This window comes from Etheostoma spectabile, chromosome 7 (genome assembly GCF_008692095.1).
Source record: "Etheostoma spectabile isolate EspeVRDwgs_2016 chromosome 7, UIUC_Espe_1.0, whole genome shotgun sequence".
Classification (NCBI taxonomy): domain Eukaryota; kingdom Metazoa; phylum Chordata; class Actinopteri; order Perciformes; family Percidae; genus Etheostoma; species Etheostoma spectabile.
This window is the reverse complement of record NC_045739.1, coordinates 23,895,001-23,910,322: the sequence shown is the minus strand read 5'-3', so window position 1 is coordinate 23,910,322 and position 15,322 is coordinate 23,895,001. Positions and strand designations below refer to the sequence as shown.

Below are 15,322 nucleotides of genomic sequence, written 5' to 3'. Positions count from 1 at the left end.
AGGGGAACGTGTGACACGTGGGGAGCGGATGTCCCGGTTTTTCGGAGGAAGACGAGCCCTCGGTGGGTCCGACGGACTGACCGGTGCTGGTTTATAGAGCAGGAATGTATCGGATGCTGGTTTCAGGAGTGAAGACATCGCACTGCAATCGGCTGGTGGTGGTGGAGGAGGAGGAAATAAAGCAAGCGGAGAGAGGATCCCAATCACTTTAAATCCCGGTTCAGTCTTCACGCGTGCGCAAGAAAGTAGAGAGGTACCCTCGGAAGCATCGGATAAAAAGGTGAAGACCTGCAGAAAAGAAGGCAAGCGGCCCCCTGGAAAAAGCAAACGGATGAAACTGAACCCCTTATAATATTCGAGGATCCTCCTCGTCACTCGGGTAACGCAGAGAACGAAGAGTTCTCCTTTCAGAGCCGAGGTTCCTCAGACAACAACACAGGGTTTTTTTTTTTGGGGACGAGTCTTTCAGGTTTCACGGTGGCGTTGTGGGTCCGAGAGACGCTCATCTCTTCCCCGACTTCATGTAGGACGGTATCGCCCCCCGAGCCGTCAGGCCCTCGAAGCGTTTGTAGGTGTAGTTGATGAAGACCCAGTCCTTGTTCTTCAGGTCGGCCTCGGTCTGGTTGGACACCGGGGCGACTGGACGAGAAGAAGGAGAAGAAGAAGAAGAAGAAGAGAGGTTCTTTGATTATTTCACACACCGAAAAACACAAAATATGGAACGCGCTGAACAGAAATAGGCGGCGTACCTGTCGGCGTGAGGATGTCTGAATCGGGGAATTCGTCGAAGTTCGAGGTGTCGTCGATGCTTTTGATCTCTATGGGGATGGCAGCGGGTCTCTCTCTGGGGAGCAGACCAGGAGAGTTTGAGAACAGGTTTTTCTTAAAGCAGGTACAAAGAACAGTTCATCTGGGGGGATGCAAAGCTAAAAATGCTGCATTTCTTACCGTAATGAGCCAAATATAAGAGCAAGGATTATTCCACTTGGACTATGTCTGAAAAAGGGAGGTTGTCCTATATATACGGGGTCTAGACTTTAGACTCTAGATGTTATTTTGTTGAACAAATACATACATTTGTTCAATGTCTGCATATCACAGAGGAGATACTATGAAAAATTACAGCTCAAGCCGTTATCCCTGTCTCAAAGTCAGGATAAATAGAAAAAAGTAAAGTTTTTGGATTTGTTGTTGCAGCCGAAACAGTAAGTAGCAAATATTTTTTAACCGTCGTGTTGTCTTCCGGTCAAACACTGAACATGAACACTTTTGTTGACGCTTTTAAATCAACGTTTTTTATTTTTCTTACGTTTTTGTCCCTTTTTTCAACACTTTGTCCCTTTTTTTGACATTTAACACTACGTAACACTAACTTATTAACTTTAGTTTTACAGTTATTTTTGGAATTTATTGTCAATAAACCTCATTTATAGGAAATTACACCTGATGTTTGAGTTAGAAAAGCAGAAATTAGGAATTATTGAGACTAAAATTAAAGGAATGGATGTTGATGATAATCACAGACTGGAATATGTCAACTTTTACTCAATACTATTTCAACAACACTTCCATTTACTTTCAAATTCGATAAAATGTAATAAGACCCAAAATTAATGAAAGTAGAGATTTGTACTTGCCAAAGAACGTTGGAATCAATCACGTTATTTTGGGGAATTAAAAAGAACATTGATATAGGACAACAGGTCAATTTGACCCAAGGACAACATGAGGGTTAAGGTTTAAACAGGACATAGTGTGTGTGTGTGTGTGTGTGTGTGTGTGGTGTGTGTGTGTGTGTGTGTGTGTGTGTGTGTGTGGGTGTGTGTGTGTGTGGGGGGGGGGGTTCAAACAGCTCAGTCGCTCCAGTCTTTGCCGGGATGCAGGGCCGCCACACCGCAGCACAACGTGGTAAAGTTGGTTTTATATTGGACGTTGTCTATTAGACACATTTGAAAAATCTATTAAACCTTCCAGTATAAAACCAACTTCACCACGACAGCTCGTCCTCGCTCGCTCCGCAGATACCTACAGACACGGTTCTCGACGTGATTTATCGTAATATTTTCGATTGAACGGGTTGCAAAAATCAAACGCAAATTCAAGTATATTCAAGCATTGTATCCGAAGTTCAAGCACTTTTCAAACCTTGAAAACGCAACATCAAAATGTAAGCATTTTCAAGGATTTCAAGCACCCGTACGAATCCTGTCCCTAGCAGAGACATTGTTTAGTCTAAAATACCAATCTAAGACAAATGAAAGATTTTAAAAGTATTGCTGTGATAACGGCCCTTTAACACTCATGTTGTCCTTGGGTCAAATTTGACAAGTTTTTAGTTAAATCATTTTTTTTTGTTGTCACAACATATGGGCCGTCGAAATAAGCGCTGAACATTAAAAAGATTAAAAAAAACTTTGGAAAAAACATCAAAAACCACCCACACCATTGAAAAAGTAACAAAAATGTTGGAAATAGTTAGTCAAATAGACCAAAACGGGTTTTCTGTCATGGTTGAGGGGAAGACAACACAAGGGTTAACACAGACATGTGATAGCTTTCCCCACCTGATGTGGTCGTAGTCCACGCCCTCAAAGAAAGGATTGGACTTGATCTCCTCGACCCCCGCAGCACCGATCCTGTGCTCCTCCTCACAGCAGAACCTGCTCACAACAACCTTCATTAACATACACACTCAACAACTCATTACAAAACATTAAAAGGTGCATTAAACGTTAAAGTCCAGTTCAGATTCGGAAGATTTGCGACGAGACAAAACCGTTTTAGGAAAAGTTTCAGCGGCCTGAAGCGGCCCGACTCAGCTCGACTCAACTGGTCTCAGCTGGTCTCAGCTGGTCTCGACTCCAGAGGCCGGTTGTAGGACGTAAGAGACGTCCCCTGGTCTAACAGCCAATAAAAAAGTCAGCTGGTAAAGTCAGCGACAAACTACAGAATGAAAATAATCCATTTTATTTCGATGTTACAAAACGTCAGCTGGTTGGAAACGACAGTTTCAGACGGAGGCTAGCCTGGGCACTGCCAAGGTGCTCTTGAGCAAGGCACCAAACCCCCAACTGCTCGGGGCCCCTTTTCATGGGCAGCCCCCCCCCCCCCTCACTCTGACATTTCTCCATTTGGTGCATGTATAGGTCCTGAGCATGTGTGTGTAATAAGTGTAATAACAACAGAGTGTAAAGGGTAGTTTACCCTTGTGGGATTAGTAAAGTATAATAAAATTAAAAAAATTAACTAAAAAGATTTGAACAAAGTGGTGAATCTTGGCCGGGAGAGCTCAGCTGGTAGAGCAGGCGCCCATACCGCTGGTTCAACTCCAACCTGCGGCCCTTTGTTGCACGCCATTCCCCCATTCCCCCCCCCCCCCCCCCCCCCCCTCCTGTCATGTCTTCAACTGTCTATTTAAAATAAAGGCCTGATAAAGCCCCAAAAAAATATTCATGCAGAACAAAACCATGCAGTGAATCACATAAATAAGATATGAAAGTGTAGTCAGTTGCCTTCAGTATTTTGCCAACTAGAGAATAAATTGCTTTTTGAATTAAAGACTAATAAAAGGAAATATTCTTTTATTGAAGTAGAGCAATTAATTGAATATAAAAGGCCCCAATAAAAAAAGAATGAGTATTTGTATATTTGTTTTCTTTCAACAACCAAAAAAATCTGTCTTTTGCGATATGTTGCGGCCTTTTGAGATATGTTGCATCCTTTCGCGATATGATGCATCCTTTTGCGATATGTTGCATCCTTTTGCGATATGTTGCATCCTTTCGCGATATGTTGCATCCTTTTGCGATATGTTGCAGCCTTTCGCGATATGCTAAGGCCTTTCGCAATATGTTGCGGCCTTTCGCGATATGCTAAGGCCTTTTGCGATATGTTGCGGCCTTTCGCGATATGCTAAGGCCTTTTGCGATATGTTGCGGCCTTTCGCGATATGCTAAGGCCTTTTGCGATATGTTGCGGCCTTTCGCGATATGCTAAGGCCTTTTGCGATATGTTGCATCCTTTTGCGATATGTTGCGGCCTTTCGCGATATGCTAAGGCCTTTCGCGATATGCTAAGGCCTTTCGCGATATGTTGCATCCTTTCGCGATATGTTGCATCCTTTTGCGATATGTTGCATCCTTTCGCGATATGTTGCATACTTTTGCGATATGTTGCATCCTTTCGCGATATGTTGCATCCTTTCGCGATATGTTGCGGCCTTTCGCGATATGTTGCATCCTTTCGCGATATGTTGCATCCTTTCGCGATATGTTGCATACTTTTGCGATATGTTGCGGCCTTTCGCGATATGTTGCGGCCTTTCGCGATATGTTGCATCCTTTCGCGATATGTTGCGTCCTTTTGCGATATGTTGCATCCTTTCGCGATATGTTGCATCCTTTCGCGATATGTTGCATACTTTTGCGATATGTTGCGGCCTTTCGCGATATGTTGCATCCTTTCGCGATATGTTGCATCCTTTCGCGATATGTTGCATCCTTTTGCGATATGTTGCATCCTTTCGCGATATGTTGCATACTTTTGCGATATGTTGCATCCTTTTGCGATATGTTGCATCCTTTTGCGATATGTTGCATCCTTTTGCGATATGTTGCGGTCTTTTGAAACGTGTTTATTGCGCAAGTTGAGACAGCGATGACGGGGGGGACGACATGCTGTGCAGCCTTTGTAGCAAGTATCTTACTATCACTAACGTTATCCATACTCATATTTAGACGGAACGAATGATAAGAAAGCCTATATCCATCTGCAAAAAAAGCCTGAAAGTCAGAAATACAAAGAGTCGTTGCTATGGAGATGATACACCGTCCCGTCCCATTGGTGCTGCAGCTTGGTGCTTTGCAAGTAGTTGAAAGTTTTCACTCATCTTATCGCAAATCTTCCCTCTGACCTGGGCTTTAAGAACTTTGACGTGTTTAAAATGGAAAGTAAATGCATCCTTTATCAATTTACAAAAAAAAAAAAGTCAAGTGAGTGCACGAGTGATTGTGATGAAAAGACGCAGAGAGGTTTTCCTGCCTGAGGATCAGATCTTTGGCCTTCTCGGATATAGGCACTTCTGGAGGAAAGGTCAGCGTCTCTCGCCAGTTCATCACCTTCCTGTACGTCTCCTGAGGCGTCTCGGAGCAGAACGGAGGGTAACCTGCAGACAGCGAGGGGAACAAAAAGAGAAAGACCATCTTTTCAAACCACATCTGGCCATTTTAGGTAAATAAAAAGGTATAAAATGTCCCATCGTAGGGGTCTGACGTTACACCAAAGTCTCGGTTCTGGGGTCACGGTTCAATGTGGATTCAGTACAATGGGGAAAATGACAAAAAGTGCAGAAAATAACTTTATTCCATTTATTTATTTTTGTTTGTGTTTTGATTTTGTATGTTAAGTATTGTTGGAATTTAAAATGTTATATGTGCTTAAACACTGTGTGTGATTTGTATTAAACATTTGAGCTAAAAAGGCAAAAAGCATCGTTTCAACATAAATGAAGACATGTTAGTCATGCATTAAGTTTGTTGTTCATGCGTTAGGTTGTTTTGCAAAACTTCTGTTCTATAACGTAAGATGTTCTGGTACATTCCTTAATAATCAAAACTCTACTAAATATGTCAGAAGCAGAATTGATTGTTAGGGACGCTTCCTGAATCTGGTTTCAGTCCCACTTTTACAGCCCAACTGATCTTTTCTGAACTGAGGGTATTAAACTTTCAGTCACATTCCAACTGAAAAGACAGCGAATAAGCACACGAACACATCACACCACTGTGACCTAGAGACCCCCCCACCCCCCCTTAGTGAATAAGACCAGGGGTCCAAGGGCCAAAGAGCCAGACAAAGGAAGGGGAGAGCTGTGAGTTTGATCCTGGTAACTTTGTCTCAGGATATCCTACGTAATACAAAGGATTCACACATCAACATCTGAGATTCTGACTACTAATTGACTGAAGCCTGAGACCGGAGCAGGATTTAGCTCCAACAATTTTAACATTAGACAGTGGCTCATAGTCTATTTACTAAAGATAGCATTTCAAGCAGCACCAACAGTATGAAACGGCACACATGGCCTTTCTCCTGAAGGGGCGTGGCCTCGTTTGATTGGTAGTTGGGTGAATTAATGAAAAGTTATGTTTTACTAATATATTAATATGTCCTTTTGCTACTGCTACATATCAAGCGTCACAGAGATTAGCTTTGTTAGAGGGTTCACGAACGTTTCTCTTCTCTGTGTTGCCAGATCTCACGCGAGTTTGTTCCCGAGACAGGAACAGGTCTGGCACAAAGTTAATTTTCTCCTGATGCGTTTGTCTGAAAATAGCATGTTAGTGTCAGAATGATCTGGAGATATGTGGCGTGTGAGAAATGGGTCCAACATGTACTTTGGGGACTACGGGGCGAAAGAAACGCTCATAATCTGTGTTCACGTTCACTTCTCCCGCTGGAATCACTCATACAACTCTAGTCTCCTAAAGAGGGCATAGCAGTGGTTAACAATGTGACCCAGATACAGGAAGTCACTGAGTTGGGGGCGTCTCTGTTCTAAACCATCTCTGATAGGTTTGGGTTACACGGCGTACCAAATCATTGCCGAATACCGCTCCCAACGCCCTGTACCAAAAGGCTTGGGGACGAACACACGTACCGTTACAGCCCTATTCCATGGGGACTTTGAGTCCTTACCTATCAGCATCTCATACATGATGACACCCAGGCTCCACCAATCGCAGAGCTTGTTGTATCCATTTTGCATGAAGACCTCTGGAGCGATGTAGTCTGGGGTTCCCACGGTAGAGAAAGCCTGTCGGAGAAGAGGAGCAGGAAGGGAACAACAAAAAGCTTTAATGTTAAAGATTAAAAGGCTCCTAAAGCCATTTTTTTGAGCAGTGAGTGGTTTTACATGAACCCACCGTTTACTGCAAGAGTTTGGGTTTTACACATCAGAGATATCTGGATTTGAGTCTCTCTGTTCTCTGTGCTCCTTTCTTTCGAGACAAAAGGCACTTTTACCTTTATCTTTGAACAACATGACTACACTTGGCATCACTTAGAGCCTGTGAAACGCACAGTGGAAGTGACAATAAACTGAATTATTTGTGGTGCTGGATATGTTCAGTGATACTGAATATAAGGAGTTTCTGCAGGTTTCACAGAGTCAAATTTAAGACTTTTTAAAGACCTTTTTAAAAGAACTACATGAAGAAATTTAAGTCCTATAATTTGTAATATTGCTGATTTGTTGTTTTTCCAGGTAGACAATTTTAAGATCTGTCCAGGGACAACGGCTGAAAAATAGCCTTTTGGCTAATTCTGGTGCATTTACAGCAATGTTAATTAATGTACACTGTCCCTGTCTAATAAATTAATAAAATAAAAAATAAAACATCACAACATAAAAGTACAACGAAATGCAGAGCTACAAAAGTACTTCCAAAGTTAATAAACTTATTAAAATTGAATAAAAGCTACAAAGAGAAAAAAATAACCTGTAACAATAAATATATAGCTATATAGTTATTTGGACGAGCCAAAGAAAGTATTTAAAAAGCCTTTAATTTGATTTGGTGAAACCTGCAGAAACCCCTTATATACAGAGGGAGCGTTACGAGGACGTAGGGAGATTAAAACCATATTAAAACATTGAAGACCTAGAACACAACATCGGTGAAACACAGCAAATTTAAGAGTTTTTAAGACTTCTTTTAAAACCCCACAGAAACCCTGATAAGTGATAACCTTTGGTACTGATACCAAAACCAAGAGTAAAAACCAACAATGTTGACATGTTCTTTTTAAACTCGTGATGCATTCGTTCAAGTTTCATTCACAATAAAAAGCCACCTTCAAAAGGACGTCATCACGTCTCCGTCTGGACTTACCAGCTGCCTCCGGTTCCTCTTCCAGGTCTCTGCCTTCCTCTTGGAGTTCATGTTCTGAAAAGCTGTGGAGACAGGACCGCTCAGTGTTAAAGAAAGCTGGGGACCCCCGACCCCCCCCCCTCACCCCACAAGCTCCCATACAGGCTGATGTGTGCAGCATCTTCACTTAAATTCAGTTTATTTAAGAATGGGACAGTGCAAATTAATAAAGCACATGATTATAAGTTCCCTTATATTAAATCTGTCATCACGCTAACAGTCCTAGGACATATCAGGACATTCATATATACACATAACAGATTGGAGTGGTGAAACATGAACACATGCAAGCTAAAGTAGAAATAAAAGGAAGGGGTTGCCTGACTTTGCTTACTGAGGTCACTGGGCAGGCTGTGGTTCAGGTTCTTGTAGAACTCGGTGCGGTGAGCCCTCTTCAGCCCCGTGCACAGACCAAAGTCAGACAGCTTCACATGACCCTGAAAACAAAAAAACATACACTATTAGAACAACTGAAGTCGGCAGCACACACGTGATGTGTAAACAATAGGTGTGCATGCTCGAGAAGCGCCTCAAGATCAGTCTCCAGCTGGGCACAGAAAGAGTGAATTAAAGTATAGTAAGGTTCAGTGTGCTGCAGATGCAAAGTAGGGAGGGCAAGAAAAGCGTCTGTGTAGGTTTTCAAGCAAACTATTGTGTATTTCATTCCCAAGTATGGAAAGTATATACAAAAACAGAATACTGAGAAATGCAAATAGCATTGTGGGTAATCAGAAGCACCCCCTTGCCTCCTCATTTGAACTGCTACCCTCAGGACGACGACACTGTGCCCCAATGTTTAAAAAAACAGATCTAAGCTCTCCTTAGATCTCCATCGAACTCCTTAATAATGAAGGTTCTGTACGATAACAGGTAGATTTGGTTTATTTATGGTTTAGTTCCCTTTCTCCCAGCTGGTCTGGAACCCAATCCCCTCCCCCCCAGTGCTTTGGTCTATGTTATGAGTGGCAATGTATACATGTTATGGTTTCTCTTCTTCCTTCTCTTGTCTGTCCTGTTGTTGTTTTAAATACCACGTGATGTGATTTTACTGCAAAATGATTTCCCCATGGGGACAATAACAACAACAAACGTTTAGATTAGAGTAACAACCAGGTTACCAAGACAATTGACAATGAAAAAGCAAGTTTACCATCCAGGACACGGAAGTAATTCGCCCACTGGTTGAACTATCATTTCTGTCAGACACACACCAATCGCAGCCGATCTCACATCAATTTTCTACATAGTACTTCCTGATTGGCTGGTCCAATGAGCTTTATTAAGAGCTGATCAGTGCCAAGCATAACTGTATTTCCATTTGTTGCAATAGATTAGACTTTATTCATCCCACAACGGGGACATTTTGTTATTACACCAGCAGCATTTTCTTCAATAACAGCAAAAAACAAAAAACACACAAACAAGTAAACACACAAGAAATACAGGCAAACAATAGACAATGATTATATGGTAGACTGAAAGTAAGCAAAATGGCGTCAAATAAAGGTGTTTTAAAGTGCATAGATGGTTACATCTATGACGACAGTGTTCCTGACCAAGGGAACGTGATAGAAAAGGTGGTTAACCACGACTCACCCTGGAGTCCAGCAGCAAGTTGTCGGGTTTGATGTCTCTGTGAATGAAGCCCAGCTGGTGGATGGAGTCGATGGCCAGCACCGTCTCAGCGATGTAGAACTGAGTCGCCTCTTCTGTTAGCGTGTCCTTCTTCATCAGCAGGGTCATCATGTCTCCTGCGACACAACGGCAGAGACTACAGTCACACTAGCACTTACGGTGTGTTGTAGCGATGGACAACGAGCATCTCTGACAGTCTGCTCCGAAGGGTTTAACCCTAGTGTTGACCTCGGGTCAAAGTGACCCGTTTCAAAGTGGTTTATATCAGAAATATGGATTTCTTTCAACCGAATTGCCCCAAAATAACATGGATGATTCCATACAACGTTCTTCAGGTAAAATTAATGATTAATTTCAAAGAATTCTGGTCATCATGCGTGGCCGCGTGCAGCAGATATGTTACGTATTACATAGGTAGGTTATAAGTTACGCAAGTCTGAGTTTCAAACTCAAGTCCCCATCTCTGGCAGAACACCAGCGCTGGCTTGGGATGCGTTCAGGGTCTCCCGGCAGTCCGGTTCCGTATGGTTATGGGCTCATACCTCCAGGCAGGAACTCCATGATGAGGTAGAGGTTCATCTTATCCTGGAAGCTGTAGAACATTTTGACCACCCACAGGCTATCTGCCTCTACCAGGATGTCCCGCTCAGCACGGATATGTCCAACCTAACGGACAGAGGGACACGCACGAGTAAAAAAATGTCCCAGCTGATCCACAACAGCAGCAGTTCAGTGTGTTTTTTTCTGCTTCACCTGTTCTTTCTCCAGCATGTCAGCTTTTCGGAGGATCTTCATGGCGTAGACGTGGCCGGTGTCTTTCTTCTGCACCAGACGAACCTGGAGGCAAACACAGCAAAGTTCACACCAACCCGACAAAGACAAATCTTTTTCTGCAACCCCCCCACCCCCCCCCCCCCCCTTTTATGTGGAAACAAATATTTTCAAGGTTCGTCTCCCCGGGAAGAGAGAGCAAGAGAGAGAGAGGGATATTTATATATTTAGGCCTTTATGTACATATTAGTTACGCTTAACATATTTTCATTACATATTTGATTACAGTGTGATACAGCTGTGTTCACACATTGTGGTAGTAGAGCTGTCTCTACATTAAGTGGCAAGAGAGAGAGAGAGAGAGAGAGAGAGAGAGACAGAAAGAGAGAGAGAGAGAGAGAGAGAGAGAGAGACAGAGAGACACAGAGAGAGAGACACAGAGAGAGAGAGAGAGAGAAAGAGAGACAGAGAGAGATGGGGAGAGAGAAAAAGAAACAGAAAGACAGAGAGAAAGGGGGAGAGAGAGACACAGAAAGACAGAGAGACAGAGAGACAGAGAGAGACACAGAGTGAGAGAGAGACACAAGCGGGAGAGAGAGACACAGAAAGACAGAGAGACAGAGAGGAAGAGAGAGAGACACAGAAGACAGACAGAGAGAGAGAGGAGAGAGAGGAGAGAGAGAGAGAGACAGAGAGGAGGAGAGGACAGGCGTAGAGAGAGACAGAGGACAGGAGAGCATGAGAGAGAGTATCGAGAGGAGAATAGAGAGAGAGAGAACAGACTGCACGCAACAATTAGCTGTGCTGTTAGGTATGAGACAATGCGTCAATGAAGATGGCTTCCTGTACGTTACACACATCACGGCCATTATTAGTACACCTGGTCCAATGCTCGTTAAACTTAATTTGCTAAGCAGCCAATCAACATGGCGGCAACTCAGTGCTTTAGGATGTAGACATGGTCAAAGAATCTCCTGCAGTTCAAACGAGCATCAGTATGGGGAGAAAGGTGATTTGAGTGACTTTGAACATGGCAGATGTTGGTGCCAGAAGGGCATGGTGAGATTCAGAAAACTGCTAACCTACTGGGATTTCCACGCACAACCATCTCTAGGGTTACAGAGAATGGTCCGAAAAAGAAAAAAATCAGTGAGCGGCAGTTCTGTGGGCGGAAATCCTTGTTGATGCCAGAGGTCAGAGAGAATGGCCAGATGGTTCGGCTGATAGAAGGCAACAGTGACTCAAATAACCACCCGTTACAACCAGGTGGGCAGAAGAGCATCCTGAACGCACAGTACGTCCAACTTTGAGGCAGATGGGCTACAGCAGCAGAAGACCACATCGGGTGCCACTCCTTTCAGCTAAGAACAGGAAACTGAGACTACAATTTGCACAAGCTCATCGAAATTGGACAATAGAAGATTGGAAAAACGTTGCCTGGTCTGATGAGTCTCGATTTCTGCTGCGACAGTCGGATGGTAGGGTCAGAATTTGGCGTCTACAACATGAAAGCATGGATCCATCCTGCCTTGTATCAACGGTTCAGGCTGGTGGTGGTGGTGTCATGGTGTGGGGAATATTTTCTTGGCACTCTTTGGGCCCCTTGGTACCAATTGAGCATCGTTGCAACGCCACAGCCTACCTGAGTATTGTTGCTGACCATGTCCATCCCTTTATGACCATAATGTACCCAACTTCTGATGGCTACTTTCAGCAGGATAATGCGCCATGTCATAAAGCTGGAATCATCACAGACTGGTTTCTTGAACATGACAATGAGTTCGCTGTACTCAAATGGCCTCCACAGTCACCAGATCTCAATCCAATAGAGCATCTTTGGGATGTGGTGGAACGGGAGATTCGCATCATGGATGTGCAGCCGACAAATCTGCGGCAACTGTGTGATGCCATCATGTCAATATGGACCAAACTCCCTGAGGAATGCTTCCAGCACCTTGTTGAATCTATGCCACGAAGAATTGAGGCAGTTCTGAAGGCAAAAGGGGGTCCAACCCGTTACTAGCATGGGGTACCTAATAAAGTGGCCGGTGAGTGTATGTATGTATACATACATGCATAATGAATAATTATACATAACTACATGTAGTTCAATTCACCCATCACGCAATGTAAGACGCAACGTGGTTGGTCTGACGATAATCATTGCAATTGAATTTGGGTTTTCATCCATTTTCTGTTGATTGCAAACGCTAATTGCATTGCATCCACGTTCACCTTCACATATTATTTTTTATGTGCAACTAGATTTTGTGGTTTGCTTTTTTCTTGTTTTGACATGAACAATAAATCTTTAATATATCACGACGTGGGACTGGATTATTAAAGCGGCGAGTCCAGGTGACGCAGGTGTTGACTGTTCCTCGACTCAGCGGCTTATCCAGGGTATGTACAGCAATCCTTTAGTTAAATTTACTACTTTTTAGTACCTTTTTTACTACCTTCAGAATTTTTTTTAAAACCATCACGACAATGAATTGCAAGTGTTAATCAGTGACCTTTCTATTATTTACACAGATTTTGACATTTATAACATACAGAAATGAATAGATTTAGAGACAACATAACATTAACATCTTGCACATATTTATTTCACTTAGTAAATAAAAGTAAAACAAACTACATAAATGTGCAATGAAGAGAATGGATAGTTGAGAACTGAGATCCAAAGTAGGGAGGGTCTGGGGGTATGCCCCCCAGTTTTTTTTATTTTTTTTAATTAACCATTAAATGGCACTTTCTGGAGAGTTTTGTGCAAAAAAATTGAGAAATTAAGTCTTGCATAATATGTGCAAAACTGTAGGGTTAAGAGCCTTTGCATTGTTGTAGTATCAACAGGTTTTAGGGCATTCAGCATTTACATTATTAACTTTTCATGATATAAGAACTGACCCACACAATGTGCCAAACATAATGAACCACATGAAGAGACATATATGAGAGTATATATGTCAGCAACAGCTGAGAAGATTTGGGTCTGTGGTGAACAGGTCCAGGGGTCCCTGGTGTAGGGACCAGGGACCCAAAGTTAAATTAATGTTGAGGGATCAACTAAGACCACTGAAATTCTAAAGAATAAGAACCACTGGTTTACATAATTTCTAATCCTTTAACCTTTGTGCCAAGCTCAGTAAGTTTGGCCTCATCCTCTGTGCAGCACTTACTGTATTTACTTTTTTGGGAAATAAATACTTTTTGTTCAATTCATGAACATTGAAGTGAATATTACAGTTACATTTAGATATTTAGAGATCATCAGATTTTGCTCATGTTTACAACATTGTGCACATTCAAAATATAACTCCTCCCATCTCTGTTGTTCGAGATTTGGAGAGTTGTAATATAGTCCCCGCTGTGCTATCATTGCTCCGTTCATATGGTGGATCTCACTCAGACCGTTTGACAGACACAGAGGCCCATTTGACAAACAGTTACGAGGAGGCTGTACGCTGCTCATTATCGGAGGTTCGCACGGATGCAACGCGGCACTGCCCCCAGCAGAGCGGGTCCACCAGCCGCGCTGCTCACCTCTATTTTTACAGAGAGAGTGGACACGAAGCGACGGACGGGTCTGTGATACTCAGAGCTCATCCCTTTGAAGCCGGGGAAATGCCGGCTTCAGGTTAAAAAAATCTCAGTTTGCGACAATTTGAAAATTCCGCACACAGGGAGCGCTCTTGACCCACAGTCTTTGAAAGCACATCTAGTCGATCATAAGTGGCTCAACAAGTAGATCTATAATAAACTCATCTTTAAGAAATTGTGACCGACAGCGTGAAAAATCGGGGGGGTGGCGTGTGAGCGTGTGAAACCAGTCAAATGCGTGTGTCTCACGGCCAATGCGTGAGAGTTGGTAGCCTGGGGGTCGGGAAGCATTTCTTTAAGCAGCTCTGAAATTCCTTTATTTGAGTTAAATGAGTGGTGTTTAACTGCAGTGTTCAGACACCACAGAGCCTCCGCGCGCAGTGTTTGGTGTGGCGCCCATGGCCACCCTACTACAGGCCTGAGCCAGTCCTAAACTCTGGGTTGTTCACCCAGCTATCAGAAAACTTGCATTTTGCCCATTAAAAGACGACGATGGTTTGTCCAGTCGTGTAAGATATGCTTGAAGCAAATCTAAAATAAACGTAAGCCAGCCACTTCTGCTGAGCGCGCAGTGTTCTGAGATGATGTCGAACACCACTGAATATGACGTCAGCATCAAACATGGACGGAGACGAAAGATCTTGATTATGTGCCCCGGCACGCCAAAGCCCATATTAAACGGACTAACGCAAACGCAGGATAGAATTTCAATCAGAATAGGTCACCTGATAGTCTGGGAAAAAAATAATACCTAATTTAAAAAAAAAATACCTCTGAGGCTAAATTTAACACTTTTAATGGCCTTAAATTTGACAATTTGGGTTTATCACTTTTTAATACTTTTAAACCCCGCGGACACCCAGTTATGGAGGTTTTAAAGAAGTCGCCACAGATGGATTGGGCCACCACTGTATTTTCTTGCTTTTGTTTTGGTAGTTGTTGCGTTTGATGTAGTTTCATCGTCTGCCGTACGTTTACCCGACAGTCCTGTCACAAGCTTTGCTAGCAGCACAGCAGACCCATGCTATATTTATTCACATGTAGCATTGCCACACCCCCCTCGTTATAATGTTATAACGGGAACTACTGGTCTAATCTAATGAGAAAATCAGTATATAAATAATATGTGTGTTTCAACTGATACAGGGTGGATTTTTAGATAAAAAGGATGTTTGAAAGAGCAGACAGAGAAAGAATTGTTTGATCACAGTGACGAAATCAGCGAGGCGCCCGCTCTCTCTCACATGTGAGGCTAAAAATAAACAGTAGGCTGTGAGAATTAGTTGCTACTGTTCACATTATGAGACATCATGTCTCCTGACTTGTGATACTAACTCAACAAGCCACAAAACACAAACCTCTTACTTGACAACAAAACTTAC

The 15,322-nt window shown here is 42.9% G+C and overlaps 1 protein-coding gene across 4 annotated transcripts in view; it reads right to left on the bottom strand.

Moving 5' to 3' along the window:
• Nucleotides 1–454: 454 nt before the first annotated feature.
• LOC116691923 (serine/threonine-protein kinase 38) overlaps nt 455–15,322 on the bottom strand; it is a 26,202-nt gene continuing 11,334 nt past the window's right edge. Inside the window, exons 5-14 of one of the 4 annotated variants that reach the window (XM_032519843.1) lie at nt 10,320–10,403; nt 10,109–10,232; nt 9,528–9,682; nt 8,257–8,368; nt 7,893–7,954; nt 6,697–6,814; nt 5,041–5,164; nt 2,565–2,660; nt 750–844; nt 455–639 (exon numbers count right to left, since the gene is read on the bottom strand). In XM_032519843.1, coding sequence (XP_032375734.1) covers nt 503–639; nt 750–844; nt 2,565–2,660; nt 5,041–5,164; nt 6,697–6,814; nt 7,893–7,954; nt 8,257–8,368; nt 9,528–9,682; nt 10,109–10,232; nt 10,320–10,403 — 1,107 coding nt within the window. In that variant the 3' untranslated portion in view covers nt 455–502. Of the gene's footprint in view, nt 643–746; nt 845–2,564; nt 2,661–5,040; nt 5,165–6,696; nt 6,815–7,892; nt 7,955–8,256; nt 8,369–9,527; nt 9,683–10,108; nt 10,233–10,319; nt 10,404–15,322 lie in introns of all 4 variants that reach the window. The other 3 variants (XM_032519844.1, XM_032519845.1, XM_032519842.1) reach the window with 3 other exon arrangements.